At 41.8% G+C, this 23,495-nt stretch overlaps 4 protein-coding genes and 1 long non-coding RNA gene across 6 annotated transcripts; 3 read left to right on the top strand and 2 right to left on the bottom strand.

Annotated features, from left to right (window-relative positions):
* Window positions 1–7,609: 7,609 nt before the first annotated feature.
* Window positions 7,610–9,619, bottom strand: LOC108148594 (estradiol 17-beta-dehydrogenase 11). The gene is made up of 5 exons (XM_017275675.2): window positions 9,412–9,619; window positions 8,834–8,989; window positions 8,532–8,708; window positions 8,150–8,222; window positions 7,610–8,078 (listed from the first exon to the last, which is right to left on the bottom strand). Exons 1-5 carry the CDS (start codon window positions 9,574–9,576, stop codon window positions 7,681–7,683), a joined length of 969 nt encoding a protein of 322 aa, XP_017131164.1. The 5' UTR covers window positions 9,577–9,619; the 3' UTR covers window positions 7,610–7,680.
* LOC121467611 lies at window positions 7,975–8,927 on the top strand. The gene is made up of 3 exons (XR_005977687.1): window positions 7,975–8,063; window positions 8,134–8,324; window positions 8,841–8,927. It is a non-coding gene; the product is annotated as an uncharacterized LOC121467611 (long non-coding RNA).
* A 6,914-nt stretch (window positions 9,620–16,533) lies between the features above and the next one.
* On the top strand, window positions 16,534–17,091 carry LOC108148605. Its single transcript, XM_041709281.1, has one exon. The coding sequence runs from the start codon at window positions 16,748–16,750 to the stop codon at window positions 17,021–17,023; it is 276 nt and encodes a 91-aa protein (XP_041565215.1). The 5' UTR covers window positions 16,534–16,747; the 3' UTR covers window positions 17,024–17,091.
* Window positions 17,092–17,177: 86 nt separating this feature from the next.
* LOC108148720 lies at window positions 17,178–19,303 on the top strand. Its single transcript, XM_041709280.1, has one exon. The coding sequence runs from the start codon at window positions 18,537–18,539 to the stop codon at window positions 19,293–19,295; it is 759 nt and encodes a 252-aa protein (XP_041565214.1). The 5' UTR covers window positions 17,178–18,536; the 3' UTR covers window positions 19,296–19,303.
* Window positions 19,299–23,163, bottom strand: LOC108148713 (short-chain dehydrogenase/reductase family 16C member 6). Of its 2 annotated transcripts, none has more exons than XM_017275879.2 (7): window positions 22,718–23,163; window positions 20,757–20,912; window positions 20,520–20,696; window positions 20,023–20,095; window positions 19,793–19,970; window positions 19,609–19,734; window positions 19,299–19,540 (listed from the first exon to the last, which is right to left on the bottom strand). In XM_017275879.2, the coding sequence occupies exons 1-7, from the start codon at window positions 23,006–23,008 to the stop codon at window positions 19,453–19,455; spliced, it is 1,089 nt and encodes a 362-aa protein (XP_017131368.1). In that variant the 5' UTR covers window positions 23,009–23,163; the 3' UTR covers window positions 19,299–19,452. The 2 variants fall into 2 exon arrangements, with proteins under 2 accessions (XP_017131368.1, XP_041565213.1); XM_041709279.1 differs by lacking the exon at window positions 22,718–23,163 and adding an exon at window positions 21,370–21,498.
* Between the last annotated feature and the right edge of the window lie 332 nt (window positions 23,164–23,495).

Genomic DNA, 23,495 nt, shown 5'->3' with positions numbered 1-23,495 from the left:
GACGCCGACGTCTCATTTCCCCTCCCCTCCTCCGCCAACCTTACACCTTGCCCTCTACCTCCACCTCCACCCCAATCCCCATCCCCTAGATTTTCCCGATCTTGGGTGTAGTTGTACTTCTCTTGTTTTAGTCCCAATACTGCCGCTGTGGTTGTTGCTCTTGTTAATACTGTTATTTTAGGCTGATGTTGTGTATAGAAATTATGCGCGAGTTGTACCGAGTGCCCAGTGGGAAATTGGAAAAACCCATGAGCATTACAACGAATAATTGTTGAAACATTACATCATATATGTTATAGTTGAATTTTTAAGTGAGTGAGTAGGTGAGTAAATGAGAGTGAAATCCATTCCTTTGTATAATTGTATTAGGGTCTACAGGGTGTTGGATGATTATCTCTGATGAATAATTCACTGTTTTTATTTCTTTATATTTATACCCTTGCAGAGGGTATTATAATTTCAGTCAGAAGTTTGCAACGCAGTGAAGGAGACATCTCCGACCCTATAAAGTATATATATTCTTGATCAGCATCACTAGGCGAGTCGATCTAGCCATGTCCGTCTGTCCGTCTGTCCGTCTGTCCGTCCGTTTATATGCAAACTAGTCTCTCAGTTTTAAAGCTATCTGCATGAAACTTTCCCAAAAGTTGTCTTTCTATTGCAGGTAGTATATAAGTCGGAACGAGCCGGATCGGACGACTATAGCATATAGCTCCCATAGGAACAATCGGAAAAATAAATGAAAAAAAATTATAACTTTGCTGTTTTTTAATTTTTTGTTTAGTTCTTCGACATTTAGTAATGGTTAAATATTTCCGATTTACGGTTTAAATTTCATCAAAATCGGAGGACTATAGCATATTGCTCCCATAGGAACAATCGGAAAAATAAATGAAAAAAAATTATAATTTTGCTGTTTTTTAATTTTTTGTTTAGTTCTTCGAGATATAGTAATGGTTAAGTATTTCAGAATTATGTTTTAATTTTCATCAAAATCGGACGACTATAGCATATAGCTCCCATAGGAACAATCGGAAAAATAAATGAAAAAAAATTATAACTTTTCTGTTTTTTAATTTTTTGTTTAGTTCTTCGACATATAGCAATGTTTAATTATTTCAGAATTATGGTTTAAATTTTATCAAAATCGGACGTCTATATCATATAGCTCCCATAGAAATAATAAAAATATATAAAATAACTATCTTATAATTGAGCTGCAAATCATCATAGTTTCAATGTTTTTCAGCATATACTCAAGTAAATCATAATTTAAATATTTTCAAAAGTATTTAATTCATGCAATAGCTGCAAGGGTATATGAACTTCGGCTTGCCGAAGTTTGCTTTCTTTCTTGTTTAAAATCAACTAGTTATTTATGTAAATATGTACTAATACTTCGTATATTTTTTATGTACAGCATATATATTTTTTAATCCAAAGATTTCATAAAAAATCAATTAACGAAACAGAATCTAATGAGTTAATAAATCAAAATGTATCTTCAAATTCAAGGTTACAAATATTATGATATTCTCTTTTAAAATAATATCTTAAATAAGTCACTCAGTATTATTTTTTTCTTCCTAATTGGATATCACCATAAATGTAAATCCTATTGCCATCGCTCTGAACCCATGAGCCCTCACATTTTCCACAGTGCACTTGACCGTGGCAGTGTCTCTGGATCCTCTGCCCATTTCCCCGACCATTTCCCCGCCCATTTTCCATTTCCAGCGGGACTGCGCACTGTGCACTGTGCGATCTTGGCGGTGCACACATGGTGTACAAGTGTGCGATGCTGCGTTTCGGTGTGTGGTTGTTGTTGCAGCTAGGCTGTCGAATGTTTTAGCACTATTTTTTATTGCCACATCATTTTCTTCGTTTCACTCCTTTTATTTCGCTGCCTTTTTATATTTGCTGCACAGAATCACCAGGCGGGCGTAAGAACTGTACTCTATATACATGGGCTAAATTTATTAAGGCAACTCATTTGCCAGTGCGACAAATAGCACATACACATGCTCTGGCTCCAGTGCATCTTGATGTGCATCTTGAGATCCCGCTCTCTTTTCGCTATTTTTAGCATTTTTAGCTCGTCCGCTAATGCCTGACAATATGTTTTTAATTTACGCCACAAAAATGCAATCGCAAAACTATTTGTTCCCTTCGCCAGGGGCGTGTTGTCCTAGGTCCTCAAGTGCATTGTCCATTGTGGCTGACGTTTCCGGAGCATGAGTCAGTTCCCCTTTGCTCACATCCACATCCAAATTCACATCCATTTCCCTTTTTTCAGCCCATTGCGGCACTTCATCATTAAATGATGCCATCTCCCCTATAATCGCCATATATTTTTTTATGATTTTTGGCAAGCATTGTGCTTTGGCGCACGTTCATCCGGATGGGATGATTTTTGGGATGGTTGGGATGGGCTGGGCTGGGGATGGATGGTCTGGCATAGGTTTGGCAGCTGCCCTGGTCGGGGGTTCTGCTCTCGGCCCGAACGCGTCGAGTCAATTCATAAACGTTTAACACACAATTCCTGCCACTTGCGCGCCCGTCGTTCGCGAGTCGCTCGGAGGGCTGGCCAAAAGATTGGGCTCGCGGCCAAAACTGTGGGGCCACTGCCTTTGTTGTCGCACGATTGCGACAACTTACATCATTCTTAAAATTAGTCGATTTTGGCCATACTTTTTGGCGTCAGTGTACTGAGAAAAAATGCAACAACTTAAATATGTTTGAAATACAACTAGCTAAAGATAAATGAGTAAATATTTTAATGATTTAAAATCGTGTTAGGAATCGATTTCACATAAGATAATACATTTTGTAATCCAAAACATTCAAAAATAGACTTGGTATGTTTTAGGCACCTATTTATCTTTGCCAATTGGATTTTGTTAAATTTAATTTTGGTCAATTCTCAATTTCAAATTTTCTGAGTGTACCGAAGTTGCGTGGCTGACCAAGTCCTATAGACCTGATGCCAATGCGAGTTGATGTTTATGAGAGTGGCGATGACGCGCGGCGACAATTCTTGGGAAAACACTCGACCATTTCCGCTAGTGATTATCAATTCTCGCTAGATTTAAGGTAATTTTTCTTGCGTGCGTGGGCAGCGCTGCTGTCGGCCAGTTTATGATTTGTCTGGGACAAGTTTCGATTTCAATTAAATCTCGGAGTGAATCACTTTCCCAGCAAAACGTTCACCAGTGATAATATATAAAAACCATCCAATTAATTAGCTGCATAAGCTTACCACTTTATCGCTGAATGACCCTTGCCCTACTGCATGTGTGTAAACATTTTTTCAATGAAATTGTAATATTTTTTTAGCGCACTGCAAAAATACGCCGCAACATTAATGGATGAACTCGAAATCCGAATGTTTGGTCAACTTGGGCGGGTGGGAATTATGCGGCGCGCCAAGTGACTTTAATGAAAAATCGTAAATAAAAGCGCACACAGATAAAGCGTACTTAATAAAATTTATTTGTTGCCAAGTAATGAGACGGTGCGGTGTCGATTTGTTAATGAAATTTTTAACTTTATGTTTTCCGCTCTCTGGTTCGAGAATATATATACGTAAATATTTACTCGTGTATTTGCTCTTGCTGAGTTTGTGTCGGGTGGGTTCATAAATTTGTCAATGATTTTCCACTTGACAATGCTGCAAATGGTCGCGTTTATTTACTCCACATTCTCCATCAAGTGAGCTGCTGATGTGGCGATGACCCGGATTTTGGGTTGGGGCTATGTCTGGGGTAATTCTTGTTGTGGAAACTACGAAATGGTTATTGCTTTTGTTTATTTCCAATCGTAGACATCGTGTGTTCGCTTCGAATAAGACTGGGACTGTCTTTAAATAAATAAATAAAGCAAAGTCTGGAAGGGTTGAGGTTGAGTTGTGATTATCTGTCAAAATAATGTTATTATCTTTTCGGGAAAATTGGGAGATAGAATTTACTTCAAACAATTTATAGCAAATAGCTATAGTATGTTATTCCTATCTCTGTATTTCATTTAGAAATTAAAACATCGGATTAATAGGACAAAATTGCCAATTCAATTATCTAAAAGGCAGAAGTGGAGGCAGGCCAAATAAAACATTTTTATTGTAAATTTACTTTTTCTTTGGCAAAGAGTCAAAAGATCTTTGCACTCGGAAAAGAGGAAAGTTTCTTATGTTGAGGTGTTTAAACACAACACATTTTGTGTTCGCCTTCATCGCATTCAACAAGTAAATTTGTCAGGCGGTAATTTGATTTTGTTTAGCCAAGAGAATTGAAAAACTCTGACATCGTCGCTGTTTAATTTGTAATTTGAGGCGCGCAGGCGTGACATTCAACTTGAACTATCCTGCGGCACTCACGCTCCCTGAACCCCCAACTACCAACTACCAACCCCCAACCCTGATCCCGAAATCCCCCTCGATATCCTGTCAAAATGTCAAATGATTGCGCTGACATGCATGTCGGAGTAGTCGCCGCTATCGCTGCATTCAAATATGTTTTAGCATAATTCGATTCCAAACCGATTTCTGGGCTCTCTCTGGAATGAATGTCACTCATTCTATTCGGACTAGTCGGTTGCATTATAATGAGCCGCTGCCGTTGACGTTGACCCCTTGACATTTTACAACTCGTAAGCCGAAGCCGAGCACATGTGGCAAGTTCAAAAGTTGACGGCAAATTGACTGTATTTATAAACATTTTAAAGGCGTCGCACAATAAAAAGAATAATAAGAAAAAGGAAAAGGAAAACCGAAGCAGTTCACGCCCCCCGAATGAATTTTAACATGCAATTTTTATGATTATTGTGCCGGGGGATCTATGGATCTGTGCAGGATTGGGGCGTTTTTATGATCGGTGCTCTCGTGGGCGTTTTAAGTCCACAGTTACGGTGTCATTTTGTCTACTCATTAAATCGCTGACTGGCCAAAGATCGTTATTTACTGTTTCGTTTAATTAGTAAAACATGTGATTTATGCACCCGAACGGTATCGTATCGCATTTCTCGGCAGAAGCAGGACTGGAAAATTACCAACAATTCGGCTGTCTGTCTCTGCTCTGCATACACAAAGAGAAAAGCCATTAGAGCAAAAGAGTTTCGAATAAAAAAAAAGGTTATAATGAAATTAATTTCCAGTCAATTTTATATTTAAATAAAGAATACTAAAAACATTAGGGTATGTATAGGAATGTATTTACAATGTTTTATTCTGAAATTTACAATATTATTTTTAAAAATAATTGTTTAACACAAAATATACTTAAAAAAATTAACTAATTTTATTAAAATTATGAACAAAAACAAATCGAATATTGTAATTACTAAGTAAAAAAAAAATTATATAGCATTAATTAAAATATTAATGTGTTCAACTCTTTAATTTAACTTCAACATATTACACTTAAGATTTAAATATTTACAATTTGTTTTTATTATGAACCACAAATACATAATGCCTAAAAATGAAAAAAAAATTATGAAAATAGAGGGTTCCAATATTTTTTATCTGTGTGTAGAAAATCAATGGGTCATGAGGAACGTTAGCATTAGCCGTGGCACTGGCCATGAAACGTGTCCTGGTCAGCTTTTTAATTAGTTTTGGACGGCCACTCAAAATTCGTCATTTGACGAAAGCAAAGGTTACCGAAAATGGAAAACAGAGATGGGAAAATGCAAATGCAAATGCAACAGAAAACTGACACGGGGCTACAACTCTTCATTAAATTGATTTCGCGGATTTGCAGCTGATGGAAATGCCCCCAACATGAATGACATGACTGCTCGATTACCCAAGTCGGAAAATGTGTCATGAAAATGGGTAGTCGCAACCGCAGGTGAACGAAACGAGAGGCCGGGGCACTCAGCCACCCTTTGTGAACTGCATTCGATTTCCCACGCACTTCACTCACAGCTCATAATTAAGCCCAAGTCAGCAGCCGAGTACTATATATCCCAATGGATACCCATAATCAGACGCGGAAATGTCTCGTTTGTCTGCAGACAACCCATCGAAATTAAACAGAGTGTTCGTCGGTGGCGAAGACAAGCAATAAACCCCGACTTCGGGGGCGGATCGCAGTCGCACATTTGAGTTTTCAATCAGGTTGCCATTGAGGCGTTACGTGCGACACGTCTGGGCCTTTGGGGCTGCGATGCTCTTGCTCTGGGCCACGCATCATTAACGGCTTTTTAATTGGGAATTACGAGAGGAGACGGATATTTGGGAGCGATTCCCAATGCTGGCTGGGTTCCTGGGCTAATGCTTTCCCACACAATCGATTTGATTTGCTGACATAATATTTTCCTTACTGATTCTTTCCTGAGAAAAAAGCCAAGTGGCAAAGTCCTGCCGACTTTGACTCATATCCTGATGTTATTTTTGCATTTGGCAGCATTATTTTTTCATTTTCCTAAAGCATTTCTATCATTCCACTCCTGCTGCTGGGACGTCTTTTTATATATTTTCTTAATTTCACTAAAGTTTCCATGCATATGTCCTGGCCTCTGAAAGAAAGGGCAGATGCAGCAGGAAAGAAATTCCACACAAATGCAGTATCCTACAGTATCCAGCTATAAGAATCTGTGTGTGTGGCGTGTGTGTGTGTGTGTGTATGTGGCTAAAGCATTTCAGGTTGCAGTGATAGCATAAATAAAATAAAAGCAGCAGGACGAAGATGGGAGAAAAGCGCGTGCAGAGCAAAACGTGGAAATATGCAAGAAATTCATGCTATATAGTCCGCATGCCTGTGTAAGCCTCGCGCTGGCGAAAAAATGAGAAAAATGGAAAAGTCCTCGTCTGCTGCCGCCACTGTTGCAATATTTCTCTTAATGTGTTGCATTAATTTCGCCAGCATAAAGATAAAGGAACAATGAAAAACTGTCGAGCGAACAAAAAGACGAGCTTTTTTCTTCCGTTTTTGTACGGAATCACTTTAACCAAAATACTTTCTGTCAAGCCACTCTCTTTTAATGGTCTTCACTCGACCCTATTATACTGAAATTTCGTTTGAAGTGGCAAAGAAAAACATTGCAAATGTACTTTCACCGCATTACTCTACAAACCCCTAATAACACAAGAAATGCGAGTGAGTCCATAAGCTTGAAGTTTTCTATTGCACCCGGGCATATGCAACACAAAATTTTGCTGTGGCTCTTTAAGCCTTTGTTAAGCTTTTTTAATTTCGCAAAATATATAAATCACACAGCCTCAATGACCCCATAAAAGTTGCATAATGAGATTCAGCACAAGGTTGGGAAAGTGGGAGTGCTGACAAGTTGATTGCATTCCCGTATTTCCCATTTTCTCCATTTTTCCCGTTTTCGTTTTCCGCCCCCCAGTCAACTGACAAATGCAGACGAAGTGGATCCAGACGGAGCTCCAGAATTAAAGCAATGCTGGCTGGCTGGCTGGTCAGCTGGCTGGCCGGCTGGCTGGCTGAAATTAAATGGAGAGCACATGACTGGAGCCCGTGGCCTGTGGCCAGTTGTCCGTGACCAGCCGGCCGCAAAAAGTATCTTTAATCGGATTTTAATAAAACGCTTTTAAGCAGCGCCTCCACCTGAGAATCCCCGGCCAGCAGAGAACATGTTTTTAATGTTTGTTTTTATCCCAGCCCGGAATATACACACACGTGTATATGGTTTTATTCACCTTTAACCGAATCGATCTCAGGATCGCAATCGCACCTCGCAGAACCGCTTGAACTGATTGTCGCTGAGCAGCAGAATCATTCGAAGCTGCCAGTCCGAGGGCAGAAGGTACAGCAGCCGGTAGAGAACGGATGCAAGTCCCGGCAACGTGATCTCGTGCTCACCCCGCAGCATTCCGTACACAACTCGTTGGGCCACCTCCTCGCCAGTGATCAGGGGATATAGGTTATTGATTCCGATGGTATTCGTTAGCTCCGTAATCTCATCGTTGGTGCGCAGAAAGGTGGGCAGCACGGTGGTCACATGGATGTCCTTCTGCTTCTCCAGCTGCAGCTCCATTTGCAGGGCCCTCATGTGAGCCAAGGTTCCAGCCTTGCTGGCTGTGTAAGCCGCACTGTAGGGTAGGGGGAAAATACCTGGAGAGAAAGTCAAAATCATGTATTGGATAAATCGAATAATTCTTATTTCTAGACGAGAGATTTCTCACCTGCTAGCGAACTTATGGTGACTATAAAACCCCGGCGAAACGCCTTCATTGGCGGCAGGAACACAAATTTAGTCTGCAAAAAAACAATGAACAAGTATTGAAAGATATCTAGAAATATCTAGGAACTGAAGGAGCTTAAGAAAAATTCAATTCCAACGTTTATTTTATATTTAAGGTAAATACAATGCATATTAAATTGCATGATTTTATATTAAAACATTTTCATTAACGTTGAAAACATTAGATTTAAAACAGTTTATATGAGTTAAATATGGTTTAAATATAAATTACATTTTTGGATATTAAAATCCCCTTCAAAAAAGGCAAATGAAAATTTTTTTAAATATTGATCATTTTATGTTTCAAACTTAAATAAACTCACCCAGAAGTGCGACGTAAGATTAACGTCGATCATTAGCTGCACATCAGCCGGTTCGGGGTCCAATGAATTGCGATGCAACATTACGCCGGCATTGTTTATTAGAACAGTAACCGGTCCCAGATCACCGACCACTTTTGAATTGAGCTCAACAATTTCTTTATGACTAGTAACATTTGCCTATAGATTTTTAATTGATTGTTACATATAGTTAAGTAAACAATTACAATTGACTATAATAATAATTGACACTTAAAAGCCAGCCTTTCAGGTGACCTTACCTCAAAGAATTTAAATTCAATTACCTTGTAGGCTTTGGCGCGAACATTATAGGTTTCCTGGATTTGCTTGACGGTGTTCTCGGCCCCGGACAAATTGATATCTACAACGGCAATGTGGCAGCCCTTCTTGGCCAGCTCCAGCGAAATGGCTCGACCTAGACCATGACCAGCTCCAGTAACCTTAGTAAAACAAAATGTATACTAAGACCAACGCTTATCAAGTTTATGACTCACAAAAAAAACTTTTAAATTAAAAGGTAATGGGGTACCTTATGTATAAATAAACATTTAATTTAATACTTTAATACTAACAAGAATAATTTTTTGAAATGAATTTAGCTTATTACGCTGAATTAAAAAACAGAAACTCAGGGTTTAATAAAAATAATTTAATAAAAACATTATTTTCATCGAATAAAAGGCTGAAAGTCGCAGCTGAAAAAAAAAACCATTGAAACAATAGCAATCGAAGCGGTTTATATTTACACCATTTAGTTCACCATGTATAACTCGAAAGTAATGCGTTTGAAAGCGCAAGCTAAGCCGAAGTTTGTTATTTGATTACTTCGAGTTTTGTGTTTGTTTGCTGGCCAGCAACTCACCACGGCCACTTCTCCCTCGATGCTCTTCGGCGGTGAGCAGCAGCAGAGTTTGGCGATCAGCCGGCTGAGAATCGCGGCCGAGACGAGCAGTGGAGTAAGAGCCACGAGGCCGATCAGTCCAAACAGGGCCTGCAGTTTTATTAGAGCGGCACGGACTTGCGACATTTTTCCGCCGATTGGAGTAACGACCGAGCCGCGAGAGTGGCGAAAACGCTTTGAGTTTGAGTCGCAAGTCGCGAATCTCGAGCCGTGAAACGCGGATCGATCGGCTAAAACTGGCTTGCCGTCGAGACTGCAATTCGAGTGATTCCGCACTGACCCGGTTAGCAGGGTTCGGCAATTAGCCGCGACTTCGAGCGCATTTATTAAATTCGAACGTGTGGCAAGCGCCGAAATGACAACCCATTTACCAATCGAAAAGGCGGCCCCAACTCCGCAGGAAAATTGGAGGAGATGACATTGTCAGCAAATATGGTAAATAGAAAATTCACCTCCTGCACAGATGAGACAGTCGCGGCCGCGGTAAGTAATGTTCAATATGGGCGCACAGCAGCAGCAACAGCAACAACAATCACAGCACGAACGCAGCCCATTAGTAATAAATAAAAGCAATTTTTTGTGAACTACAAATTTACAACAGCATGAGCATCCAAACATATACACTTACACAAACATTCTGGGCTCCAGCTCAATAAAAACAGAACGAAACGAAACGAAACGAAAAAAATATCAAGAGATGCCAACGAAAAAATGATTTTCTGACAATAAAGTGGATATCCATAAACGAAAACGAGTAGAGGCAAAAAATCGGAGCACCAGCATATATAGATATGGAAAAAAAGAATAGAGCCAGCCAAAGGATAATTTTATATGGGCGTGGAAATGGGAGGGGGAATAGAGTGGGACAGGGCGAATGCCGGCTGTGGTTTTAGTTAAAAATAACAGAGAGTGAACGACAAAAACGAGATTCGTGAAATATGTATATTTGATATTCAGTTTTTTGTAGGGTGCTTAAGCTGCTCGATACAACTTGCCATTAATTTGCAGACTAATGAAAATATTATTAATCCAGTAGTGGGCAAAAAATATTTACTGTATTTATTATCATGTTGAGGAGATAAATAATTGATGAATACATTTTATGTGATGCATTTTAAGCTGAAAGGACTTATCACAATTTATAAATTATTTATTTTTAATGTTAATATTGTAACTAAAATTTGTAATATAAATACACAAAAATAATATATATTAAATAACTTTTCTATTTAATATTTTTTTAAATTATATTTTATTTGTTTCTTTGTGGACTTCGGCCATTTATTTCTTTTAAGCTTATTTTAGGGCATTGAAAAGAAATATTAGACCTAAATTTGTTTAAATACAAGTTTCATGTACAATATGTCCAACATTTTTAAAAGGGTATGGAAAATTTGCTTTTCTGAAAACTAGATGACTATTGCCTATCACATCTCTTTCTTCTCCCGCTATGGCAATGGCATTTTAATAGAGTTTTTGGCCGGGCCAAGGTGCTGCAGCAATCGGAGCAGCTTAGTCGCCACTACGCCACCCCGCGACCTATACACCCACCCTCCCCCAGGCCCACACTTGCGACAATTTCGTTATTGTATCAATTGATTGCACTTGGCGCACTCGAGGGCATGTGTCGATCGCTGGCGGAATAGCTTTGGTTCAGAAACCGCCACCACCACCACCGCATTTTCTTAGCCGCACATATGCGGCCTGGAATTCGACTTTGGGTTCGTTTCCATGCATTTTGGCGCAATTACGAATCCTACTTCTGAGCTGAGGAATCACTATTTTTTACCACGCTGCACGTGATGCAGTTTTGTATTTATTTAAGCGAACGCTCGTTTTTAGATGTTGCCAAAATCGGGTCACACTTTGTGCACGTGGTGCCGTCGCTCTTTGCATGCGACTTTTTTGCGGCTATCGGGCTCGGATGATTTATGGGCACGGCGTCTGCGTATTCGGAGGAGCACATGGCACCAGCCAGTGCCTCCCCCGGTAAATGTTCCAATTCCAACCTTATCCGCGGTCATAAGTTATGATGAAGATACAGACACTCGAGCAGCCCGCTGTAACTCCCTTAATTGTTAAAACTCAGTGCCACTCAGCGGTATTCCGATCAAAACACTTCAGTTTCAGCTCAAAGGGCACTCAAAGAACTCTGGCGGTGAAGTGAGGAATGCAAATCAGTAATGCCAACTCTGGAACACAACGAAAACTAGCCAAGTGTGTCATTAAAAATGTATATTTAAACTAAAAAAATATTTATGAGAAATAAATTGTGTTTATTCAGATATAAAAATTTTATTCACAAAATAGGAAATTATAACAATCAATCAAACTTTTTTAAATTTGTAACTTCAGCGGTAAATAGCTAAATTTAAATAGAAAATGCCCAAGTTGATTGCACTGCCTTTGAGGCAGCGCTAGAAAAATGTAGTAAAGTGCTTAAGGTAAAGGATTAGTGGTGTGGTTAAACCTGTGCTCCGAAGTTTCCCACGCAAAGGATAAGCGAAAGGCTGAAGCCGCAGCTGGCGTTTCATAGTGAAAAGTGTTGAGCGGAGTTTGAGTGCTCAAACGCGTTAATCGCTATGCTCTATCCGTTTTTTCCATTAGTTTTGTAATATATCACATTAGCATGTCGAGCACTCAGAGCTTAGGAGTCTTCTAAAAGACAAAGGCCAAAAGAAAAAAAGGGAGAAGGCGAGGCAATTTCTCAGCGCGACTGTCAACACCAATCTGAAGTGCTACCGCGTCACCAGCAACGGCAGCAAACACAGGACATAATGAGACAGCCACGGATAACAGGCCATTTCGATTATGATCCTCGAACATGTGTTTCAGTTTAGACATGCAAATGCAACAAGTACCCACACAGCCAGTAAAGTAAATAAATTAGCTGGTCGTGTAATGCCTAAGGATGCGGAGTATCGAAAACATTCTGCAACACGACACCACGGCCAGGACTCACCAGCAACAGCTACAGCTACAGCTACTGCATCCCGGCCTCGAATGTGTTTGAATGTGTTTGAATGTGTTTGTTTAGGTGCAAGGATAACGCGTTCTCACGGCTGCCAGGAGCATCCGCATGGGCTGCAGTGCAGCCAAAATCCACTTGAACCCGCACTGACAGTTGCATGTCATAATTCAACGGACGGCAGGTTGCCAGGATAATCAAGTTGCAGCTCCTGCTCCCGTCGCTGTTTGTTTAGCTGAGGTTTTCCTGCCTGCCACTCGTTCCCCATATCATTTTCCCTTCGTTTTATTGCTCCCGAAGATGGGATAATCCTTATTGACATATTTATGCACGGTTCAAGCAACGAAATGGAAATTTTAGGCGTCGCATGGCTCGCTGGCATTTGCCTTTCACGGGGGCGTGGCACTGGGCTAATGGGCACCACATGTAAGTATCTCTAGGTGAATGAATTAATGTCCCGCCTCCAGAGCTCTTTTGAGGTTCACACAGAACAAAAATGCGAAACTTTTCAAAGGAGATCAGATCATAAAAATATTATTTTCAATTACATGTGCTATGGTTTTTAATGGAAATCAAAATTGACAAGAATATTAAAGATTGTTTTATTTTTTTTATCAGATCTAAAGCCCCAAACACAAAGAAACAATAAAAGTAAATCGTACGCAATTATATTTAAATTTTAAAATATATTTTACATTTTTTAAAAGTGTTAAGCTCTATTGCTAAATGTTGCTCTTAATCTTAGTTCTGCTTTCAGATGCAGTAATATTTCTAAAAAATTTCAAACAAGGATACTGACTTGCATTAATTTAAGAGCCTTAAATTTTGTTCTGTGCAGCAGCAGTCTAAGTCTGAGTTTCGAGTTCAAGGTGCAGCACATGGCTGTCGAGTTCTGTGGGAATTATCTAAGGAAAATACGTTACAGCGGGCGGCCAACACCTGTGTCAATGCGGCAGATCGGGCGTTGCGTTGCTTAATTCTTGTAATTAATTTTCCGTGCCACAGACAGACGTATTTGCACACACACAGCTAAACACACAGACGGAGAAGGAGAAGGTGACGGTGACGGTGACAGAGGGAAAGGACAATGGAGGATGTCCTGATGCAAGGCATTAACTGAGCATGCAAACGATGCGTCAACGATGGTCCTCGGCCCAGGCGTCTAACGCTATTATTTACACAACAAACACTTGTAATTACACAAAGGGCGGAGAGTGGGTGGCCACAGGAGCAGCTCGAGCAGCAGAAGGAGCAGGAGCAGGAGCCGCAATTAAAAGCGAAAGGATAAACACAAATAAATGAGCGACACAAAAGGGGCAGACAAGACGGCTGCAGCTGACTCGGCTGACTTGGCTGACTGGGGCCAAGACAAAGGCAAAACTCCGGACAAAAGACAACAGTGACAGGCGGACGGCATTAAATAATTGCTCATACACGAGTGCTACGCACAAAAGCAGTTAGAACAGGATCAGGAACAGGACAAGCCAAGCCGGCCAAAAAATTGTTCAGCACGTGTTGCAGCTTGCCTCGACAATTCCAAGCCAAAGCAAACCAAAGCAAGCCCCTTCCACCTTTTTTGACTGGGTGTGTGAAAACTAGTTAACAGCTTTTATTTACTTGGCAAACAGACTGAAACGTTGTAAAACAACAATTGCTTAAGCCGCAGGATATAAGCATAACAGCACTCACAAGCACACACGTCCTTCCACTGCGAAAAAAAGCCAGGATTGAGAAACATATCTAAAGTTCCTGATAGAAGACAGATTCCTTTTCAAGATATAACCACCTAAATTACGAAAGGAGAGAATTTTAAGGAAATTAACCCTTTGGAATTTCTTAAAAAATGTAAAAATAGTTAAGTAATTTAAAAGTCTTAATATGACTTTTATATTAATATGTATATATATATATACATATATATTATATTTTATGACAATATTTTAGACATGGAAACGGAACTTTTCTCTCTCAGTGTGCGCACGCAGGAACACGAACATGACCGGCTTGGCCAAAAAGTCCACGTTGTCCACTGTGGTCAGCGGAATGGAGGCGACGCTGATGAAGGCGAGCGTGCAACTGACTGCGGCGCTCGGCCATCTCATAACCAAAGTGAAAAGTTGGAAAACAATAACAGGCAACGAGGAGGCGGGGCACACATGTCCTGCCTGAGCAATCGCCTCGAATGCGGGAAAGCGTGCAAGCGGAATCCTCGGGGCAGGATGGCCCCCGGAACGAGGTCTGCGCCGTGACAAAGTTTATGGACCACAATGGGGCAGCTCACTCAGCTCATTCGCCTCGACTCACTCAGCTGCCAAGTGGGCAGGGCGGGTACAACGTGGCGTATGCACAACGCACAAGGACTACCGCCCTTGCAGAAAGGCCATACACATAAATTATATGCCTTTATTGAGGCAAAACATTGTAAAAAGCAAATGCAACAGCATCAACTTGATGACATGAACAGCATTGCTGGGTTAATGCAACAACAGAAACAGTAAACGGAGCCGAAGCAATGGCAACAATGAAACTTTCAGTAAACAAACGAGGCAAACCAAGCGCTTTCAACTAATGATGTCGACCAGAAACCAAAATGCATTGAAAATGGGCTGCAACCAGTTGAGCCTTGGATTTAGGGCTCGAAAGCTGTGCGGAAAATTCAAAACCAGCCGATGACAGCCTCAAGAACAGATCCAAGCATATTCTTGAACAACCAGGCAGCAACTCGAAGTGTAGGATATCGGCAAGGAAAATGCGTATGCACATGTGGGCCAGGGCGGTGACAACAAAAGCCTGCTTAATGACAATAATAACAGATTTTAGCCAACCACAAAGAAAACGTCAGCAGAGGCAAAGACATCCTTTTTGTGGCCAGCCTCAGGACCAGGTCGGTTAATGGCCTGTGAGTCTGGCAGGAAGTGCAGCTCTTCAGCTACGGACTGCTGTTCATATGCGTTCGAGTGCCGACATCACCTCGTTGCAGTTGCAGTTGCAGTGGCAGTCACTTTGAATGAAAATTCATTAAGTGAAAATGCGTAAGCCGGACAAAAGAAACAGGAACTGTGGCAGCAGCGTAATCCTCTTAATAGCTGAAAGCGACCACATCGTTGAACACACCGGTCACTTCCCCACTTCCGTCAGCCATCAGCGATTGGCTCAATTTGCCTTCAATTAAAAATAAATTGAAGCACCTTGTTCTGCGGCTAACTAAATAGTCGCACTACAGTTCCACTCGATTTCCCCCCTTTTTTATTTCAGAAAACGGGGTTCGGGGATTGGGAATCGGGAACGCGACCACCGCAGTATGGGGCCAAAAAAAAATTGATTTCAACTTCGGCTGCCGCCGCGTATTTATAGGCTGAACTGTCACTTTCCCCTTTTCTGGCTTTTTACTTTATACCAATCCAAAACCCAGTCCCAACAAAGAGTTCTCGAAAAGAGAGCATAAAGTAAAACAAACAAATCATGCACCGATACACACACATAAAAATGCATAAATATTCTATTTTGAGTTGACATTTTGACAAGTGAATATGAATATTGCAGGCGTGGCGTACAATTTATAATTGATATGTATAAATAATGACAAAGCCATTTTGTAAATGGATTTAATGAAATGTACGAGTGTAGCTTTGGTAATAGGTCGCCCATTACAAACAAAGCAAAACAAACAATCAATTAAAGGGGGAATAGACTATCAAGTACCCTGGCTTTTACTATCAGGAAAATCTTATCAGTAGCATCAACTTCGTATATCTTAATTGGAAAGATTCAAAAATATTATTAAAAACTATTGTTTGATTTGAGTATGACTGTTATTTTTACATCATAAATTACAAATTGTTTCTCTATTAATGATTATTTAATAGATTTTAATGCTGTAAATAATTCAACTCTGAATCAGCTGCCCTATATACCCAGCGACCCACAAATTACAGGTGCAATCAGTTAAATAAAGTACACTTAATATTTCACATTTTCGTCTATTAAAAGCAAAAGCGCCAAAGTCAGTTAGTTGCCATTTCAATTAATTAATTAATTCCGCTTTTGCAAAAATTACGTTTAGACGGTGAAACAAATTTAACAAAAGTATATACAAAGAACAATTATGTTGTTTTTAATAGTAATACATGTTTTATGAGAAGGCTCAGATCATTTTGTTCAAATAACTTGACCGTCTGAATTTTAATAGGAATTTAAAACAAAGTTAAATATGTTATACACTTCAAATTTGTCAACTTAAAATAGCACCCCAAAAAATGTGTGTCAAAATCTAGGGTGAAACTAAATTTAAGTTAAATTGGCAACTGATTTTCTGCCTTAGTTGCCCAGATGGAAAGCGGCGAGGAGCAGCTGCAGCTCGAGCTGGATAGGATTTCGGAGGCGAGTCACCAGGTCAGCAGCTTCGATGACCTCATGGCCCTGACCATCAACTCGGAGCGCTTAATGGCAAGGGTCAACTCGAGCCTGGACGCCCTGAACTCCGCCCTCGACCGTCTGGAGGAGCGGACGGATTACGTTCTCTTGGAGATTCGGCGGATAATCGGAGCAGAAACGCGGCTGCAAAGTCCGCACGATGGGTGCGGAGATCCAGATGCCAGGGCGTAGGCTGGTAAACCCAATGTAAATTGACAGGTCGTTAAGATCTATGAATATATTAAATAGATACATTTGAATATCTTCATTCCTTAATTTTTTAATGAAACAAATAGGGTCATTCTTGGCCAAATTAAAACAGTTAACTACAAACATATTAATGCGAATTTCACCGGGATACTTTTATTTTTGCTAGCACTATGCTTTCGTTTTTAGTTTGCATATAGTCTTAAGTAATGTGGGTTCTTGGTTTCTAATATGGTATAAGAATATGTTCTTTTGAAAAAAGTTCGAAAAAATGTATCAGTTTTTTCTGTTTCGAATTGAATTGGGATTGGAAAACTTCGCGGGGGCATTAAAGCTGGCAGAAGATCCATAAAACGGCAGACAGTTTGTTTGTTTTTTATGAGAATTGTAACCCTAGCACACAAATAATTAGTGAGCTATTTTTATGGATCGGCGACGGGGCTGCGCTTGCGCATTAAAAACTGAATATTGAGTTTTGAGTACGGAGTACGGAGTACTGCCGCGGGTGCAGAAGAATCAGGTGCTGGGGGTCTTCATCCACAATCGTAATTAGAATTTCCATTCTCGAGGAGTGTGCGTGTGTGTTGTTGATATTTGTGCACATGTTGCAATGCATTTGAAGAACTCGTCGTGCACTTAATCACTTGAGCCGTTGGCACCATATGGGGTCCTTTTTGTTTTCTATTTTGTGCGTTTGTGTTTTGTGTGCCGAACAGCATCGGCATCTGGTGCATGGAATATAGACCGGTATATAGGCCGGTATAACCTGTTATCCAGATACGGCGACTGAGCCAAAAATTATGCCACAAAGCTGCTGGCGAATCTGGCACTCGACAGCGTTTAATTAACAATTAATAAAACTTTTAATTTGCGACCAACTGGCACTGCACTCCGCCGATGACAGCGCTAAATATTATGTTAATGGCAGATGGGGCAGATGGGGAATTGGATAATGCCCGCAGATCCCAGTCATTTGCCCTGGTAATTCTTCATTAATCAGCAGCGCAATCATTTACGTAAAGCGCGAGCGATGGAAATGCGTCGAGCAAGCAAACCTAATTACAAGTTATGAATATCTCATCGGATATTAAATCAATGGCCGGCATTAAGTCCAACAAGCCACGACCATGATGATGGTGATGATGGTGATGATGATGTGGAGCGATGAATGGCTTGGTTTGCCCGGTATCGTTGTCCGTCCGCTTGTCCGTTTGTCCAAACGGAAGTGGCGACACTTAATTGCGTATTGAGTGCATTTTCAATTTTTATTGCACCGCGCTTGCAGTCGAGCATTATGTGCTGCGGTGTGGCGTGGTCATTAAATCCACTACCACTGCTGGGAAGTATGCTACGAATATGCAATTTGCCGCCCCCCCGCCATCAGATCCGCCACAGTGGGCGTGGCAATTACGCCCCCGAATTCATTAACAGTATCTAGTAAGCGATAACCACCATAATAATCGATGCTGGAGCTTGTAGCCTTTATCAGGGAGCGCATATGCAAAACAATTTTCCCATCCCGCAATCGGAGATAAACGATGAAGTCAGTCTTTATAAGTCATCCAAACATTGCGGTCTAGAAAAAATGAGAGCTGCCATGTGGTTAACTGTTCTTTTGGTGACCTTGATGGGTCACGAACCCACCGCTGCCGTGGAATTCGCAGAGTGTGCCAGTGCCCCAGAAATGGGCATCTACGTGGCCAGCTCCAGTAATTGCTCCAAGTACATTTACTGCGCTGGTCCCGGATCTTTTGAGGCCGAGTGCCTGGCCGGCCATTACTACGACGAGGATCTGGACCGCTGTGTGGATCGGGAGTTGGTAAAGAGGTGCCAGGATCCACTGACCAGCAAGTCACCTTCGGTGGTTAAGAAACCACAACCACCGGCCATGGCGACTCAGACGACGGAACCACTGGCCATCACTCTGCGACTCCTACCAAATGCCGGACCCTGTTATCCCTACATGGTGTGCTTCGAAGGAGCGGGCCTCACGAGTGCCTGTACACCCGCCCATCTGGTGTCCTGCAATCGTCGCCAATCGCCGGAGATCATTACCCAGTGCCAGTCTGGAGTCTATGGATTTATGCCACATCCTCGAAACTGCGCCTACTTCTACTACTGCTCCAGTGGCTCCAAGCACATCCACCGATGTCCCTTGAACTACACCTGGCACTACGAACGCAGGTCCTGTGTCCAGCAATCCGAGAAGAAGTGCTTTTCCGAGAGAATTCGCCTTGTCAAAAAGAAGCAGCCATAACTCTAATGTTAGGATATAGATTTAATTTAAGTTAAATATTCGTATAAATAGCTAAAGGTGTACTCCTAGCGTAGGCAACAGTTTAATTAAGAACCGCAATTGGGAAACAAACAAGCGCTCCTCGCGTAAATGCTTCAGGGATGGGACGTTGCTCCCTCTACTTCCAGTAGAACAGGTGCGAGCTGCGCACATCGAAGTGGTAGAATCGCAACAGCATGTAATCCTGCCACTTGGTGGGCAGCAATCTAAAGGGAAGCGAAGGTAATAACCGTATGAACTAATGAACAAATAGCTGGGCTAATTCAATTCTCACCTAAGCAGCCACACACTGAGTGCGAATATTTTTGGCACGTACACCATGCGCTCGTTCAGCAGCACGCCCCTGACAATCTTCTCCGCCACATATGGCGTGGGCAGTCCGGGATAGCTCTTCGCAATGCTGAAATAGACAGTTGGATCAGATCCTGAGATCAGGCTATATAATAACCAATTCTAACCCCGCATCGCTGAGAAGTGGCAGATCCCCGCTGGTTCGCATCAGATAGGCATTGGCCACTGTGGTGCGTACGTAGTCGCAGTCGGACAGCCTCAGTTCGGCCCGCAGCGACTCCATGAAGCCCTCGATTCCGTATTTGGTGGCCGTGTAGATACCCGCTCCCGGCAGAGGAACCAGACCTGAATGGAGAATGTGAGAATGTGCAGTTTAAATATTAAATAGTTTACTCACCCGCCAGAGCATTCACTGCCACCAGGTGACCAGTCTTGCGGGTTATCATCTTCGGCAGGAACTCCTTGGTGGTCTGGCAAAAAATATATCAGAATTTTAGAAATTTAAGTTATTAGGGAGATAACATAAATATGCCTTCATTTTAAAAATGACCATAAAGCTATTGAAACTGAATTATTTAATATTTAGCAATCTAAATTTTACGCTTCACCTAAATCCTAAATAAGTTTAAATATAGACAGCTTTTGAATAAAACAGATAACTTCTTCAAAACCATTAAAATTGATATTTCAAAAGTTTTATATTTTACCAAAAGTTTTCAATTTGTCAATATAGCTTTTAAGTTATGATTGAAAGAGTTTCTGAAATCGAAGCTTATTAAACAGACTTCTCTTAGCCGAAGTTATGTTGATTCAAACTTGAAAAATAGTCGACCAATTTCAAATTCTTAAATTATTATAATTTTTAAGGCATTAAAGGATTATTTTAGAACTCACCATAATGTAGGAACCCAGGTTGAGCTGTAGAATCGTGTCGATTTCATCGCTCTTGAGGGTGGGCGTGGAGGTCATGGGCATGAGGGAGGCATTGTTGACCAGAATGTCCACTGGGCCCAGTTCCTTCTCCACCTTGGCGGCCATCAGCTGCAGTTCGCGCGGCGAGGAGACATCGTTCTGGCATAGACAAGGGTATTAAGTGGCCAGAACGTAACCAACAGTCCGATGGGATCTCACCTTGTAGGCCTTGGCCACGCACCTCGGGATCTTCGAGAGCAGCTCCACCGTTTCGTAACAGCCCTTGGAGTTGACATCCACGACGGCCAACTTGCAGCCACGACGAGCCAGCTCCAAACAGATCTCGCGACCCAGGCCGCTGCCTCCGCCGGTCACCTGCAGTGCAATCACAGGTTATTCACTGTATACTCAAGCAAATTAATTAGCTTAATTTGCAAACAATCAACTACAGCTAATGTGACTTTGCATTGAACAAAAACCTCATTTACGGACAATTATGTGAGTAGCAGCGGCAACTCATCCGACTTATGAATGGCATTACGCATACGCTCGGTGGGCCGACCCTCTCGGGCACAATTGAGTGACTTTTGACCGTAATTAAAGCGGACCTGGTGATCTCAGCCCCCCGGTGGGTGGTGGTTGGGTGGCTGTTTAAAAATTTAACCCGGAATGGGTTCAATCGAAAGTTTGACACGTTGGTGAACAGCAACGGTATAACAATAACAAATGCGCATTTGTTGTGGTTATAGCATCGCTGGAGAATTTCAATATCATATGCAAATTAACTGTGGCAACACCAGTTGAGCTTTATCTACGCATCTGAGAGATATACCCGGCGTGCTTCGCAGATACTTTTGCCCTCCAAAAGTTCCACACGCTGTTGTTTACAAACGTCAGCGATCGTTCGCGTTCTAAAAAACAAAAGTGAAGTTCCAGAGGTTTGCATTTTTGCGTTCTTTCATTTTCATCTTGGTATAAATATAGCGACACGGAAAACCAGTTTGGGGCTGTTCAGGGGCGCCCTAAAAAGGGGTACTTTGGGTTCTGAAATACCCCGAATTCCCCAACAATGATGTCAATAGAATTTATCAACGAAAGTCAATCTTCTAATTAAGTTGCTTCTCACAGCTGGGCTGAGAAAACCCCCGACCCCCCGCTCAGTACACCACTGTGCAACCGCAAAAACGTATCTGTATTTGTATTCGTATTTGTATTTGTATCTGAGAAAACGATATCTGAGGGAACGATCGAAAAAGCTGAGACTAAAACAAAAATCGAGGCATCATGATTCATTAATGCGGTACGTGAGACGCTTATGGCCGGCACACGCCCACGTTTAAAGCCTGAAAAGCATGCTAATGGGTTCCGAATTCGATCAGGTTCCTTACTATACAATATGGAGCATCGCCTCATCTCTCCAGTCACCTACACACTTGACCTTGTCCAGTGGCGTCGGCGCCCCAGCAATTGACTTCTCCACAATAAGGTGCCCCATACTGCATATGTCATAAATGGAGCGCGATATGGTGTTGCCATGAGCACGATTTTCAGTTGGAGGTTTTCTTTGATTGCAGCCTTTTTACATGGAAATGATGTCACATTAACTGACCGTGACATGATCTAAACAGTTAGCAAACTACTAAGCGAGCTGGTACCAAACGCATAAATATTTACTTAAACAACACAATGCTAAGCGATCGCCATCGGCCGCACCCAATGCCAGTGACATTAAAATAAGAGAAGAAAGTAAAATAAAAGAAAAGAAAAGCGGGAATGGGGAAGGCGGAAGGGGGAACGGGGAAAAGGTGGGCGTGGAAACCGGAGGCAGCCACTGGAAAAGGAAAGTGCGTGACGTTGCGACTAGTTTCTGGATGGCTGCTTGGAACTTAGATATTAGATCTCATATTTAAGAGATACACTAAGAAAAAACATATATGATTACCATGTTGTAGTTTGATATAATTTCACATTTCAATTTACTACACTGTCGCAATTAACAGTTGTTGCAGTTGTAAGATTTGAACCCTTAATTTGCCACTTATGTGGTTAAACATTTAACAAATTTTTCTGTGTGTCATACCCATGTTAGATGTATATCTGAGTAGCCTTATTAATGGCTCATTTGCCAATCGCTTATGGCAGTCATTAGTTACTCGTTGGAGGAGCTTTAACGATCTTACCAGGGCCACTTTGCCACTGACATCCTTCTCCTTGAGGCCCAAAGCAAATAGGTAATCCAGCAGATGCTTTAGGAAGACGGCCAGCAAGACCAGGGGCAGGAAGAGCAGAAAGACGATGACTTTCAAGTTGAAGATGGCTCGTGTGGTCTCATCATTGCGATGCGCCTGCGCGGCCACCTGAGCGGCAGTGGGCGTGGCCGCGGAGCCAGTGGGTCCAGTTACCGTTACCGCACCCGCCGGCACCGCCGAAGTGGTTCGCGTTATGGTGGTTGTCGTCGCCGTTTCCACCATCACTCGCAGTTTATTGCACTCAAAAGTGGTTGAAATGCAGGAGATTTATGTATGTATATAGTGGGTATATGTATTTATTAGGCTAGATATTTTCGCGGTCAAAGTGAAAGCACACGCGACTCCAAAACAGATGCAACGCGTCGAAGATCAGGCAGCAGACTAAAAACGCCAACGCCAAAGCCAACAGCCGAATGCGAATGCCAAACAACGTGTACAAGCTTTCGACTCTATGGCAGTATTTCCCCATTGAGTGAAGATCGCCGGGCGAACGCTCGTCGTTATCTGGTTTTCGTATCTACGACTGCAGATTTGAGTGGGCAGGCACCTTTGAGTGGAAACGAGAAGAGTGAAGTTACCGCTTTTCACCTGACGTCTTGGCCGGGCTTTCTGTTTTTTGTTTGGCTCTGGCTTTGTTGTTTTCCCCACGCGCACAGTGGGCACTGCGGATGAAGATGGGCCCCGATAAAAACTCTATCCCAGTTGTTTG

The sequence above is a fragment of the Drosophila elegans genome, unplaced genomic scaffold (genome assembly GCF_018152505.1).
Source record: "Drosophila elegans isolate 14027-0461.03 unplaced genomic scaffold, ASM1815250v1 contig_476, whole genome shotgun sequence".
Classification (NCBI taxonomy): domain Eukaryota; kingdom Metazoa; phylum Arthropoda; class Insecta; order Diptera; family Drosophilidae; genus Drosophila; species Drosophila elegans.
The sequence above is the reverse complement of the archived record's forward strand: the minus strand, read 5'-3'. Positions and strand labels throughout refer to the sequence as shown.